We start from the raw sequence: 15,556 nt of genomic DNA on the forward strand, positions 1-15,556 counted from the left end.
TTCAGAATTTACTATCAAGCACGCTAAAAAATGCAATGTGCCCTGTGTAACCTTCAGGTCTATCCCCTCCAACAAATGTCAATCCACAGCTGTACTCCACCCACATGACAAGAGAAGACCTAAGACCCCAAAGACTACCTCACTGATGTCTTTTAATTCAAGTGCAACGTGGTACTAAATTAGTCAAACAACTCTTTCAATGACTAATTAATGAATCATATGATGTAGCAGGGCTCAGCATTTTCTACAGAGGATGGTACTTCTGTGCTCAGCACTATACAAATACACAGAAAGCCTTTAGCTCATAGATGGCAAGATATAAATGAGCAACAAAGTGGATGGACACTGTCCGGGGAAATGCCATGCGTAAATATTGGCTTATCTGTGTGTGTCCCAAAGCTGCTAGTCACAAGCCAAGCTCAGCTCTATTCATCCCCTACAGAAGCGGATGGTTACCACCCTATCTAGCCTAGATCCAGAAAGGGCAATGAACCACACGTGTTATTCTCTTTTGTATCTTCAGAGAAAGTATTGTTATCTTTATTGATACACTGTTATGATTTATCAGCTTCCCAATACCCAAGATTACATATCACGGTTTCAATCCAACCTCCCTGGTTGAAAGGAACATTCCTTACACAATGAAATAATGATCTGTTTATGTTTGAGGGTATGGACAGTTGTTAGCATATTCTGTTTACTCTCTGGACAGACAGTTTGGCTTAGCTATAACCCAAAGGAAATTAGGATTTCTAAAAATAGGCTGAGGTGGCCAATAATCCTTTAGGAGTTGTGATACACGCTGATATCCACGTTAAATGAGGAATTATGAGTAACCCTTAGTGGGAGGGTTTGAAATGACTACATAAGGAACAGCCTGTCCCTACATACATGCTCTCTTCAATGAGCACAGTATTAAAGGAGAAAGTCACATCTAAAAAGCTGTGTAAGCATCTTGACAGCTAGTTAGTTGGATGACACATAAACCCTCTTGGAGCTGGATCTAAAACATGGGTAATTATGTGTTTGGTTTTCTTTTATTTCTGTTTATCTGTAGCATCTCTTTTATTGTTCTCTGGGTTGCAGAAAGAAATTATTCTTGGTTTTTATTTCAATGTTCGTCTCTGGAACAAAAATTACTTCCAGGGTGCTGGCTGGCAAATTGAATCTCCACAGCGTATTAATCCTTAAAACTGCACCACATTAAAGCTCTCTCACAGACCTTAGCACCTTCATACAAGACCAAAGGATAACCAGTACGTGCCAGAACCTACAGAGCTTCCCCAGATACTTAACAACACAGCTACTCACTGGGTTTTCTGGATAGCTCAAAGTACATGGAGCATCTGACTCCCAAGGCTCGAAGCACAGGAAAGCAGATAGAAGGATACTGACAGAATAAGAATCTGCTCCCACAACTGCAATTTAAGTATTCCTATTTTAAAATCACGGGGTGTAATCCCCACTGCTGGAAACTCTCAGAGTATCAGTCTGCTGTCTCTAAAATGGGTTTCTCAAGCCTTGTTTGGCTAGGACATGGGGAAGTGATGGTCTCCTGCTCCACCTACATCCAGTGTGCCGTACAGTGGGGCTCTGGGTTCAGCTGGATCCCCTAAATGCTTCCGCCACGTGAGCATGAACAATAGCAAGCTCATCTCTGCTGAATGTTTTCCCCTGAATAACTGCTTCAGCTATCTGTACCAGTTTGCATCTGTGTTCTACATGCCCACAGAAACGTTTTGACCTGTTATTTGTAAGACCACTGGACAAATACATCATTCATCAGCACTACCACCCAATTACAATACAGCTGCAGCGATCTCCCTGCCAGCTGGTGCTTTGTGTAAATGCCCCAATCCAGAAGAATAGGTTTCCTGGGGTTTTGTGGGTTCCCTCACTACCTGCTTAATCATCACACCATACAAATTATGGACCGAGGTGAACCTTGGCACCCAGCTCTTAAAGTCATAGGCTATGGTGCTAATAAAGTGATAACCTTCACTAAGGCACAGTGCCTAACTGCACGCCTCTGCTCTCCTCCCAGGCACAGCGCTTGCCTTTCTTCATAATTCTGTTATAATCTCGCTTTAACCTGCCAAATATCAACCAAAATAAAAGAGCAGAATTTACCAGGTGCTCTTCCTCTGAACTATTAAGCAACAAACCCCATCAAAACTATTTCCTTTTTAGCAGGGAGGAATTTATTAGTATAAAGTACCTGGGCAGTGACTAAACCCTGGTGTCTGTTCTTATGGGAACAGGCTACTTGCTATTCTTGGTAAAGGGAAGGTCTTTCAAATCAAGATAATGTTTCACTTGTTTTTCTGAAACGAATTTAATGGGGGTGGGGAGGGAAGCAAAGAAGCAAAAATAAGTTCTACTTTACAACAAGTTAAATTACTCAGAGTTTCCCAAAATGAGAGGCTTGGTCAGAAGCATTGGAAAGTTTAAGAAATACTCCTTTAAAAACAACTCCCACAGAGCAAAGCTCCCTCTCCACGACCGAAAGCCATTAGAGCAAGCTAGGTCATTCTGTCTAGGCTTTTTTTGCTTCACAATTTAATGATGGGGTGGGTGGTGACAGGGCCAGGTTGCACCTTTACCACTCCTTACTTATTCTCCCCCCCGCTCCTGCCCAGAGTTGTAACACAGACCCCAATTCTCCCCTCACTGCGGGAACACAGTAGGCACATGTGGCCAGCACAGCAGTACCACAGCCATCCTGCTTGGGGACAAGGTAGAAAAAGAAATTCCATTGTCATTTTCTGTTCATGCTTTCTCTGATCATCCCTGCCTGCCAAAGCCAGAGGGAAAATAACGGCCACATGGAGATACTGTCTCTGCGTTTTAGGCTCTTTGTTATCCTCAGGATTTGCAACAAAACCAAGACTAGCCAGGTATTGTGTTAATGATAGTCAGGAGGCCAAAATAAAGCACCACACCATAGCCCAGCCTTCTGCTATCAGCACTCCTGTCCCACACTCATGTAGGCAATCAGGGGAACAGGCTGGAGAATATGCCAGTGGTCTGGGAAAGGAGATCTCAACACTTGGCTCTTACTGATAAGAGCCTGGATCCACTCAGAGTATGATTGTGCCAGATGCTGATCACTACACAAAGCACAACACCAATACTGCAGCTTTGCCTCCCAACTGTTTTGCAACTCTCAAACACACCTACAACAAAACCAGTTTGGTGGGAGGGACTTCCTTATATTTTTCACATGTGGTTGCTGTCAGCAAGCTAAAATCTTGATAAGCTATACAGCCAACCTGGTTCACTGAAACCCTGCTGAAGACAAGTCCTGAGCTGAAAAGCTACTGCTTGTGTTTCCCACCACGTGACAAGGGAGGACAACCATAGTCAGTATCTGGCCAAAACTAGTTTCCAGCTGCATCAAAGATCCATGTAGATTCCATCCAAAGGTCAGCAGCTACAGTTTTCGATGAGGAATGTGCTGCTACTGAGAGACAATATTGTCACTGTGATCCACTTCCCCTATTCAGGGCAATCAGTCATGTGTTCCCACTGAACTTGAGAACAGGCTCGAGACCTCTGAAATGGAAACTGCCATTAAATCCAAATCATCCTAAAGCATAAACAGTCTGATGGACAACAGATTGATGTCAGTTACAATAGGCAACTCTAAAAGACACCCTTTCTCACTAATTTCTCAGAAAAATAAATAAAAGCACAACCCCCAAGTTATCTCAAGAGCCCAGAGGATACAGTTAGGCTGAGGTTGTTCTGCAATGTATTACACTTCATAGCACAAACCCCAAACCACCCAATCTCTATACTGTTTAAATATGAATTTACAGGGTATCTGCTTTTTGAAGCCAGGCATATGTTGATAAAGCTGGGCAATACAAGAAGTTAATTTGTCCACTTTATTCTTTACACAAAGGAGTTGAAACTGCAAACGTTCTGATTTAGCATTCCTGTAAAAAAAACCCCATTACCCAATCAGGGCTCTTACAGCCAAGGAACAGGGAATGCTGAAAAGTATTCGTAGAGGCAGACAAGGAAGACAGTAAAGTGCAGAACTTACCTTCCACTGCAAAGAATGGAACCACTGATCCCTCAGGTAACTGTTTGCAGCCTGCAAAAAACACAAGTTAAACAGAATCATTAGTTTCTACCAGTGTTCCAGGTCACCCAGCCAAAACTATGCAAATCGCCCGTGTGTGCCCTAAAGCCAGCAAGGCTGGGTGTTCCTCTGAACATTATGACCCTGGCTAACTTTACCCCCAGCCTCATCAGAGGGAGGGAAACTCTGCTCAAAGCTACAACTTGGCATTATAACCAGTTTACTTCCCAGAAGGCAGTGACATGAAGATCTTGCTGCAAATGTACCACATTGAACCAAAACCTTATAAAACATCAAGCTCCTGTGAAAGTCTAGGTGATCCTGCTCTGTCAGGAGGGTTGGACTAAATGAGCTTTCGAGGTCCCTTCCAACTTGTAACATTCTGGGATTCTGTGAACCAGTGTCCAACCCAAAGGCACCGAAACATTGCCCCTGACTTGAATCAGGTTTTGGTCAGATTTTTAATAGCAAAGGCAAACATCCTACCGACATTAATCATGCAGAGCAGAGCAAGAAGACGGGTTGACATTTTACTAGGAGGGGTGGGTTTTTTCCATGCTCCCGTTTCCCTTCTTGTCCTGTTCCTCAGCTGGCCCCAGAGCAATTCAAATAACATCTCAGCTCTTTCAGCAATATTAAAACAGAGTGAAAAGCTCAGCACACGCAGACGTGCAGATACATGCACAGCCTGCTTGCAGCAACGGCCTAAGTGTTGCAATAATCACTCCCAGCGATCCCCCGGTTTTTGTCCGTATTAAGCAGAGCTGCCAGAGATTCTCAGTGTGAAGCCAGGTTCGTAGCCAATGAAGGAATAGTTCAGCACTTCCAAAGGTCAAAAGGCTCGGTATCAAAAAATATAAAAGCATCCACAGTGACGTAAATATGCATGCCTTAACAAGGTGACATGAGTTTGAAATATTTGAGTGGGTAGAGATGCCCTTTGGCTTTTCCAACTCTATCTTATTGCTGCCAGTAGGCAATTTTTACTTGTGTGTTTTACACAATCAGTGAAAATTTCAGAATAACCCATAAATCCATGTTTAAAGAAGGTTAAAAAAGGAAAAAGTAGAAAGTGCAGCTCTTCACCAGCTAAACCTCACATACTTCTTGCAAATTAAAGCAGCATTCAACAAAGTCCACCCCTCAACACCTTCTCAAGTAAGTAAATGCATGCCACAGTGAATTTCACTTCATGACACTGGACCAACTTCACTGATAACAGCAAGAATCCTCCAAGTGAAAATGGTGCACAGCTACCAAAACAGTGTTTAATCTCATGGTCATATACTGATGCCTCAGTGACATACATATGGACTGATTTCCCTGAATTACATGGAGCATTGTTCTTGTATATACATATTACATGTTTTTTAGTTACACATTAATAAGAATCAATCACTCTTCCAGTAGATCTCTAGAAAATAAACCAGAATAAATCTATCATTAACAATCCTGGCTGACCACAGAGTATCAAAACAAAATTCCCATTTCAATAAGAACACCTACACATCAGAGTATGAATTTGCTACAAATGGCAACAAAAAGATTTATTTGAAAGAGTCGATTTTAAATTAAACCTTTTTCTTCTTTTTTTGTTAAAAGAAAGTTTAACAGTTTGTTAACTGTTTGATGCAGGGGAACAAAAACCCCTCCCTTTCAAATGCTAGCATCAAAGACCTTTAAGGAGTAAGTAAACCAAAGTTTCTGTAGGCTTGAGCATGTATGCCAATTGACAGCAACTGTAATATTCCAAGTTACACATCCATTATTTCCTTTAAAAAATTGATTATGTGGGAACTATGCAAACTAAGATGCTGTTGTTAAAATTGATAAAATCCAAAATATTCTAGGGAGATGAATATCTCTAACAGGCAAAATACCAACCCGATGTAGTCCCTGGTCTGCTCATGACTTGAACAAAAAATGCACTGAAGTCTAAAGGTGAGAGCAAATGCTAAAGCCCTAGATGAGAACTGTTGAGAACTGTTAATTATTCTCCTACTTTTGGGATGTCAGCAGCTACAGCCTGTAAGACCACTACAAATAATTACAAAATGCCACGTGTAGAGATTGTGCAACCAACTGGCACCTTCCAAAAACTCAATGACAGAAACTATTAATGAGGACAACAGCATCAGGCAGAGGTAGAGACAGAAGCGGACTGTAAATACTGGAGGAGAAAATAAGCAATGCTATAAAAAGGCAAACCCAAAAATGGCAGAGGAAAGACTTGTTTAACTTGACAGCAGCAATAAACAAAAAGCATTTAAAAAGCAAAATTAGCAAAGTGACCAGGTTCCAAGTGTGGGACCAAGCACGGTCTACACGTAGTATTAGCTGTTGTAGAGAAGGGATCAAGAAAACTTGCATCTGGATCTAGGTTAGGAGCCTGAACTATTCTAAAGCTAGAAATCCTCAAAGTTTGAGTTGTCATTCATGATCACTTCCAAGGAAAACGACAACAAAGTTCACATGAACAGAACAGTGGGAAAACAAACCTTTAGGGAATCCTCACGCTGTTGGCTAGTCAACGGTCATTTCACCAGCAGCTCCTTCCACAGTGTTCAAGAGAGATACACAGAATGCATCTAACCCAAGCACTGTTATCTGGATGGAGCTGTCTGACACCAGCATTCCCCACTTCTCCAAGGCAGCAGGCTAATCCCTCCAGCGCACCCTTCCGCCTGCCTGACACCATCAAGCTGCAAAACCACAGCCACGTGCAGGAAACACTGGATCTTTTGCAGAGGACAACAAGAGCACGCTCTTTTGCACAGCACCCCTTGTTCCTCCTCTCTCTTTTTCAGGCCTGCACTGAAAAAAAGGGACTACAGGAGTATTTCTTTCTTAGCAAAAGAACTGGGAGCTTCACAGCATGCCAGGATGACAGAAGCGCCATCAGGCTCATCCAGACAGCTGATGGCCACCTCCACACACACTGACTACTCAAGCACACAGGTTACGGTGCATAAAATTCCTGAAGTTTGGAGCAATGCACACCAAAGGGTAAAACATTGTTAGAAACGATTCATTTCTGGGAGCTGCACACACACATCTACAGTTTTATCTGATGTGCATTCCTGGATCCCAACACTTCTGCACTGAAGACATCACTTCCCAGGAACTGACACCTAGATTTTTTTTATGCTCCAGCTGAGGGCATAACCCACTATATTTATTCAGCTCTAGGGTACAATAAAGAAGAGAAAATGAGAAAGACTTTAAAAAGGGCTTTCCTCTGGCATTCCAACCGCACAGGGCAGGCTTTTCTTACTCTCTGCCTTGCCCACACAGTGGGTCTGGTTCTACATGACGACTCTTACAGCTACCTTGGCAACTTAAAAAAAAAGATTCTGCCTACTCTGTTACAAATAGTCAGTGGGACAAGAATGAAGTACAATGGAGATTTTCTAACCTTTGTGAAATAATAGTTTTGGGGCCCCTGTGTGTTTGGTATAGTTAAGCCCCAATTCTGCAAAGAATTTTGTTCTCAACTGCAGTGGCACATGGTCCAACTCATTGGAGCTTCTTGCACAATCAAGGCCTCCTGTGGTTTTTGCATGACCACAACATAGTATAAAGTACTTTAGAAAACAGGAAAACATGGCAGTAGAAGTCTCTGAAGGTACGAGAAGATTCAAACTACTCATAGGTTATTTATTATTCCAATGGCGAGGAAGACTATCTATTTCCAGAATGCCTACTGTAGGTAGTATTTTTTGAGGTTTTTTCCCAAAAGTGAGTTATTCCTGGAGCTGTTTTCTGAAGGATTTTATATTCTAATTTTTGGGGTGTAAATGTTCAGAGAGGAAAAGCCACCTGGGATCAGCCACAGCACCAACTTTACTCATAGGATTAATTTCACCAGCTTCAAAAAGACTGCTCAGAGAAGGAAAACTATGAAGTGATTAAACACATGACATGTGTTTGGGTCAACAGGAGTAAATTTACATCTCTGCTCAAAAAGCAAGCAAACTACTTCATTTCCTAATCATCACACAGGAATACACTTTTACACTAAAAAGCAGTGAGCTTTTTAAAAGCAGATTTTCTTTTTGCTCACAAAAATAGGAAACCAAACACTTACTTGTTTTAGGCCTGTGTCACAGCCCCTGCAGCAATACCTCCCTAGGGGAGTTAAAGACAGAGGAGGAACCTGTGTGCTACTGAGAAAGTGAACACCTGAAACCCTGCAAGAAACCAACCACTCCAGAAATGATGGTGAAGACCTTTAGCTAATGTAATACTCACAGCTCTACTGATACCAGTACGTCTACAGCAAGAAGCACCAGCATTTGTCATTTCCACCACACCACACATGCCATGCTACCAAGTTCCTCTAACGGGAAGTTAGCACCACAGCATCTCTTCTTACTGGCATGTGTGTTACTCACAATACAAGAACAAGCTTGTCCACATAGCAAAAAGTTCCTGGATTTTTCCTTACAGCAGCATCTTTCTACACATGCTCTCCTAGGGGATTTTGCCACCTGAAAAGATGTGGCAATAACTGGGATTTGATGATCCAGATTCTGTTCTTTAACTCTTCCTCCTGTTATTCTTTCTATGTTCTCTCTCCCCCTCGCTGTCTCTTGGCCAGCAGGATGGGGTTTTGTTATTCATCCCTCCAGCTGATGTTCATTACTGTTACTTGTACAATCCTGCAAGGCTTCTCTTCACCCATTTATCATCAGCAGAGAAGGAGCAGAGAGGCTCTGGGCTGCAGGATATCAAACCCTGTGGCACGTACACTGCTGCCTCACGGAGGCTGCACAAAACCTTTATGCTGCTGCTGCACATCCCTGCGCCGCACCTCCACAACACAGGAAACCTGCCTCTCTTCTGGCTTAACCCAAGGCACAGAGTTGATGGCAATTGCTAGAAATGCCAGTTTTCCTCCTGAAATTATTCCCTTTCTTGGCTGGATCCTGGTGCTTGCACAGCCTCCCCTGAGCAGCAACACCAGCTGGACTCACACTTAAACAAAAGCCAGGTTCTGCGAGGATACTGAAATAAAGTGTTACTAAAAAATCCAGTGGAAACATTTACCATGGGGACTCCCTGGCAAAAACAGCATGCTCGAGCACTGAGCTAACGTGTGACTGTTGTGCTTGTCAAGGCTTCCTGTTCTGTTTGTTTTTCCTTCTGGCTACACTTGATTGCCAAGAAATGAATAAAACAACACTAGCAGTAGGGATGGAAGCGGTGGCTTTCAGGCATTTAGGATCCAATGGAAAGAAAGGACACCACGGGAAAGCAGGCAGCGCTGTCATGACTGCGACACCAAAGCCTTTTTCCAGGGATTCTTCCTACATTTGGTGCAAAGCAGCTTGTGAAACTGCAGTCATTACGGAGGTTTTTTTCAGTCTCTTTCAGGTTATTCCAGTTATTTCACTATCAATAGCTGCACCCCCTTCAAAATCATCCACATCGCACATCGAGCTTTACAAACAAAAAGCAAAGAGCAGAAGTTTAGCCCAGCACAAGAAGGCCCAGCTATTACTGATACTGAAGAGCTCACACTTTTTCAAAGGCTATATTTAGCTGTTTCCTAGCCTGAAGAGCTGATGGCCTATAAGCCAGCTTCAGCAACACCTTCTTTCACATCTGCTATCCCAACTGCAGGAAAGAGAAAAAGATAATCTGTGAGAACTGACTGCTGCACATCAGAAGGACCAGAGACCACGTCGTTTTGCAGGAGGGAAGAAACATAAGCCCCCAGCACATCTAGAGAGCTGACTGTCCAGGACTCCCAGATGGGAGGACAAGATCCCCAGTCGCCGGGCGGTGAAACCCGCCTATGCTCAGACAGTTGTGCTTATACAACAAACACTGAGTGGGAAGCACACACACAGAGACGACTTTTCTATGTGATCCCAGACTTGATTAAGCTGTTTGCTGCCTGAGAACCAAATCCTCCTCTGAAACCCAGGTAGACACGTCCTGTTATTGTGATCTGATTTCATAAGAGGAGGTGCATCACCTCCAGTGCAGCTTGTCAGACTTCATGTGTTAAAATAGGTTGGGATGGGTCAGTATTGCTATGGGAGGACATCGGGATGATGTAAGGAAAGGTAATGGCATTCTTCCTTCTCTGACTCATTACTGTGCAGTAATAAGCCAGAAATAGACCGTGGTGACAGCAGACAAGGGGAGATGAGAACTTGAACATGGGCTCAGACTCTCTTTTGGCATTTGTCATGCCTAACGCAGACAAATACATGAAGGATGCTCTAACAGCACATGCTAACATCCTCCCACAAGGACTGCTGGAAATGAATTTCCATCTGAGAGAAATGCCAGTTGTCCAAAATTTGCTTTTGCTTTAAATCAATGAAGCAGAAGATAGAATTTTACATTTTTCTGCAAAATTAAATATCAGGAAAGTCTGTCATGCAGAACTGCTAAAATGCTTCATTTTATGTCAAACCATGTCAATAACATCCCACAGCCTTAAAGAATTTACAAATACAGCATATGCAAAAAACATGTATCAAAATATAAAATTGAAAATAATCAGGAATACTAAATAAATGGGGGGGGAGGTGTTCATTTAAGCATTTTTCTGTATATAGACCTCATTTAGATCAAGTCTGGGTGGGACAAAACAAAAAACAAACGGATTTCACCAAAAGTGCAGAAGAAACAGTACTGGGGATGTTTTGTACAAGTTTTACTTGTTCCACTATCATAGGCTTCCTGATAGCAGAGTTGGACATTACATCAACCACGCTGCTGTTGGACCAGGAGAGCGGAACAGTTTTATAAAAGATGGGAAGTGCCAATTTCCCATAAACGTACAAGTCTCTAGGAAACACAGAAATAATTGAAGTATGTCCATTTCCCAGCACCTCAGTGAACACGTCTTCTGGATACTCAGACTCTTTGTCACGTCTACCAGAGAATTTCTGCAGAACTTGACTACAAGAGAAATTCAGATTTTGCATCTTGATTTCTTAAGTATACTAAAAATTACACTTAGTACTCTCTTGGATTTCTGAATGTATATTACAACTGTACAAGGGAAATCTATTTTTATACTCCCTCCGATCTGGCCCCATCTGATGAATCAAGACACTACCAAGGACCAAGTCATACTAAAAACATTTTTAAAGTTCATACTTTCAATTATGTTGAAATTCCCATAGAGTTCTAATGTAATCTGATCCAGTCTGCTCAGCCAGCCAGCAATAAGCACAACAGAAGCCCAGTTTACTCTGCTTCTTTATCAGTCCCTATGAGGTTACATGAAGACACCGATCTTTTCGAAGAAACTATCAAAGCATCCGTGCTAAGATGGTATTTTCTCACAAATGTTGTTATTTGCGTGTTTGGTTTGTTATTTGGTTCTTTTTTTTTTTCCCTTTGGGTTAATTTGGGTTTTTTTAAGGAAACAAATGGCAGGCTGCTCCAGATTAAAGCCTGCATGCCCTACCCATTTCCTTTAAACTCAGCAGGGAGCTGTGGGTTCAAACTTTATCTTGTTTCCTATTAAGCAGGACAGTACAGGCATCTACTATAATCAACAAAGACTCAGAATTTGGGAAGGCAGATGTAACTACTCTAGCTGCTGAAGCACATATGAGCATTAATACTAGTACCACCAAGGAGATTTATTGGAAAAAAAAAAAAAAAAAGAAAAAAAAAGAGTCAAAATTATCTCAGGAAAAAAATCAAAATCATCCAACTCGATGAATGAGTTTCTTTCTAATTAATTCAATTAACAGATTAGGCAAGGAAGATTTCTTCAATAATGAGGACCCTAATCTAGCTGTTGGGAAACAACAGCTTGCCTTCCTGCCCTCCCCAATGTCACGCACAGCAGAGGCTTTGCAAACCATGCATCAGGACTTATGTGGACTTGCAGCAGCCTGTCTGAAATGCAGACTCCCTACACTCCCCAGTAATGCCTAAAACCAGCACGTCATTTTGAGCCACAGATACTTGCCAGGCACCAAGCAGAGGCACAGGTCTGGCATGCTCTGTGCGCAGTGGGACATGCACCTCTGCTTCAAGCGCATGGGCAGACACACAAACGTCACCTGTGCACCAGGAGAGCCCAGAAAGTTAAAAGTTTTCAGGGCATCCCAAACTTAGCTACACCACTTTGAGATTGAAATGGGAGAAAGGCTGCAGCCCCCTTCAGCAGGGCAGCAAAACCCCAGGATTACACTAGTGAAGTAGATGGAAGAGAGCTCCAGAAATACACCCCACAAAGGATGTGGAGATGAATGTTTCCATGTGCACCTCTAATCACTTCAGAGTGAAAGTGTCTTTGCGGTGTTAAAATCATCAAAACCTTGTGATATTTTTATGACATTCCAAAACTATCCCAAAGCCCAAGCACAGGAACCACATGAAGGGCTCAAGTGCAGGTACTGTGTTCTCAGAGCTGCTGGTAAACAGCTCTGCATATGGACAGACCCATCAGCCAGTCTGAAAAGAAGGCAGAGGAGAGCTGGACCTAATATTAGCACGACCTAGTGTTATTCATACTGACTTCCCAATTTAGAGGCAACTTTGCTGTTCCTTGTCTACAGGAGACCAGCCTAGCACCTAGGCTTGGATTGCTAAATAATACTCCTTGGATTATTTTCTCAAAATCTTCAAGTAGAGCCATGGCCACACGCTTTGTGGCCCTAGAAGGGCATCAGCAAACATTCACCACCAAGAAGTAACAAAATGCCTTCTGGAAGAAATGTCATTTGAAGACCAGCTAGTGGCTTTTGGTTTTCTAGTTTGGAGAAAAGGAGGCTGAAGGGTGACTTCATTGCTGTCTACAGCTTCCTGAGGAGGGGAAGTGGAGAGGGAGGTGCTCTTCTCTACACTTGTGGCAACAGAATGTGTAGGAATGGTTGAGAGCTGTGCCAGGGTAGGTTTATTTTGGACGTTAGGAAGCATTTGTTTATCAAGAGGGTGGTCAAACACTGGAACAGGCTTCAAGGAGAGGTGATCAATGGCCCAAGGCTGTCAGTGTTCAAGAGGCAACACCTTAATAACATGCTTGAACTTGGTCAGCCATGAATTGGTCAGACAGTTGGACTAGAGGATTGTTGTAAAGGATCTCTGACTGAAATACCCTGTGCTATTCTAAATGCCAGGCTGTGTACCATGGATCAGTACACTGTGTACCACAATTCTTATGGACAAATGTCCAGCACACGGGGTCGTTGCAGTCATTAGCTTATTATTCAGCATGTTCCCATCTTTTTATCTATCACACTGCATTTGGTGCCAGAGCGGCACGGTTACAGTGTGTGGATGTATACACCCAAACACACACATTCTATTATCATCAAGCCTTTGAAGTGGTTTATAATTTTTCATGAGTTATCCACAGTTTACCGATCTTTTCTTCACATTTTCTGCAGATATTGCTCACCCAGTCTGTTTACAGCCCTACTTGCATGAAATACATACACACAATAGTCACAGTTGTATATTCAAACAAAAAAGTACAGGGTGACAGGTAACAGATTATCTTTGAAACAAAGTTGGTAAGAGTTAAGATGGAGTCAATTCAGTGCTTTTCATGTTATGACTGTTCAAAGTTCTCTGGGGGCCAAGCAACTAGGTTTTCAGTTGCTTTTCTTTTCCTGCTCTAAAAGCAGTTCAAGGCTCAGTGCTATGGAGTGCTTTTTTGTCACTACAACTTGCAATGACCTAAGGAGTCCTACAAAGCCTCACAAGTGGATGAAGAAATGTGGAATAACTTCAACACAAAGTCTTCTGCTTGAAAACAATACTTAGGAGAACTAACATAGGTAGCTATACATACAAATATGCTGAAATCTTCCAGTGAAGATTAAATATCTCTAAGAAAAATACCTGTCAGTTCCAGTGCAAGTTATGGGTTTCCTACATGAATGGAATGATGAAAGCTTTTTCTTTCAGTAATAGGACTTTAAGTAAAAATATAGTTGTACCAGGCCCACACCAATGTGCCTTTCCACAGAGCACTAGTTGGAAGCACAAAATCAGCAAGATTTAATTGCTGTGGCCCAAAATTTCCATTCTGACTGTCAAACAATAGGAAGAGTTTCAGAGCTATCACCCTAAGTAAATTTTTCTGGTGGTTAGATAATTTGACAGCACTGAGTTCTCTCGACTTATTCTGAGTCCATCTAATTAAGATTTCATGCACAGCAAACAGAAGTTAAGGAAAATTCATAGTAAGGAAGAAAGAAAATTGTACTTTCGTGTTTACTGTACCTGCAGTAAGACAGTACCCCCTGGGATTGTGAGCTGTAAACAGTACTTAGGGGCATTCTCCCAGGAGAGCAGTTGAACATCTTCAATAGCACTGTAGGAAATGGAGTTTTCCATGTACCCAGTTGGCTGTAAGAAAACAAATGAGAAGAAAAAAGCGTTTACTTAATTATCAGAAGTTTCACAGTTTCAAAGTTAAGAAGAGCACTATCAAAATTACTCTTGATATTGAATATATCTAATTGGAAAGCAAAATTCCTATACAGGACATGCAACAGACAGATCCATCCAGCCACATTCATCCAACTAGTTCAAGTGTTAAGATCACCCACATAAAACCAAAGCCAGGCCAGGCCTAGATGCCTGAAATACAAGAACGTCAAACTGCGTTTTTTCTGGATCCAAAAATGGATGGAACCCAATCTCATGTTGAATCACAGAATTGTAGGGGTCAGAAGGGACCTCAAGAGATCATCAAGTCCAACCCCCGCTACGAGCTAAGGTATGAAGGGATCTGGCCACGCACACACTATCAATGTATGAAGAAGCATCTCCATCACACAGGCAGAACAGCACTGTACTGTAGTACTGTAGCTTTTTTCTGTGCATTCTTGTTCTCTTCCCTGGCTGCAAGGTTGATCAAGCACATCATCAAAATCCAGAAGGCTCCATGGAACAGTGGGGTTTTGGGGGCTCCAAAGATTCATCCCTCAGCTTACAGACTCCAGCGAAAGCAGAGCAACCAACCTACTCATCTGAGCCTATACCTAAGTGCTCATTTCCTGCACAGACTGCTGATGCCCAGATTAAAGTGAAAGGCACAATTAGAACATAAATAAGTAACTGTGCTTCATGATTACAGGTACAACTTAAGTTCATAGTAGCAAAGAAACAAAACTAAACGTGTAACTCCTTATTAGTGATCCCATAACTCAGACACATTGCAGAAGAACAAGTATCTCTGAGATAAGCTGAAGTATCAATGTATATATGCAAGTAGACATAAAATTATGTTCTAAATGTACAGAGATCTAGCTGTCAGTATTGCTATGGCAGAGAAACTATTCTCATACAAAAATGCTGATTAATCCCACCATGTGGGTAAACCCCTGTCTTTCAAGAGAATAGAGCTCATTATGTTTATGAATTATTTACTCACTATTGCTAGGTTACATACAACTTAAACTTCTCCAACTTACTCTCACTGTGCTCAATACATAAGTTATTTTTAACTTGGAAATAAAGAAGGCAAGGGAG

At 42.1% G+C, this 15,556-nt stretch overlaps 1 protein-coding gene across 1 annotated transcript in view; it reads right to left on the minus strand.

The window, feature by feature from the left end:
• Nucleotides 1-15,556, minus strand: part of CMIP (c-Maf inducing protein) — a gene marked incomplete at its 5' end in the record, with an annotated part of 132,711 nt that overhangs the window by 48,770 nt on the left and 68,385 nt on the right. The window contains 3 exons of the mRNA XM_084270299.1: nt 4,052-4,102; nt 10,768-11,011; nt 14,349-14,428. Of these exons, the coding sequence (XP_084126425.1) occupies nt 4,052-4,102; nt 10,768-11,011; nt 14,349-14,428 (375 nt within the window). The remainder of the gene's footprint in view (nt 1-4,051; nt 4,103-10,767; nt 11,012-14,348; nt 14,429-15,556) is intronic.

This window comes from Gallinula chloropus (genome assembly GCF_964237585.1).
Source record: "Gallinula chloropus genome assembly, chromosome: 13".
In the NCBI taxonomy this organism is placed as follows: domain Eukaryota; kingdom Metazoa; phylum Chordata; class Aves; order Gruiformes; family Rallidae; genus Gallinula; species Gallinula chloropus.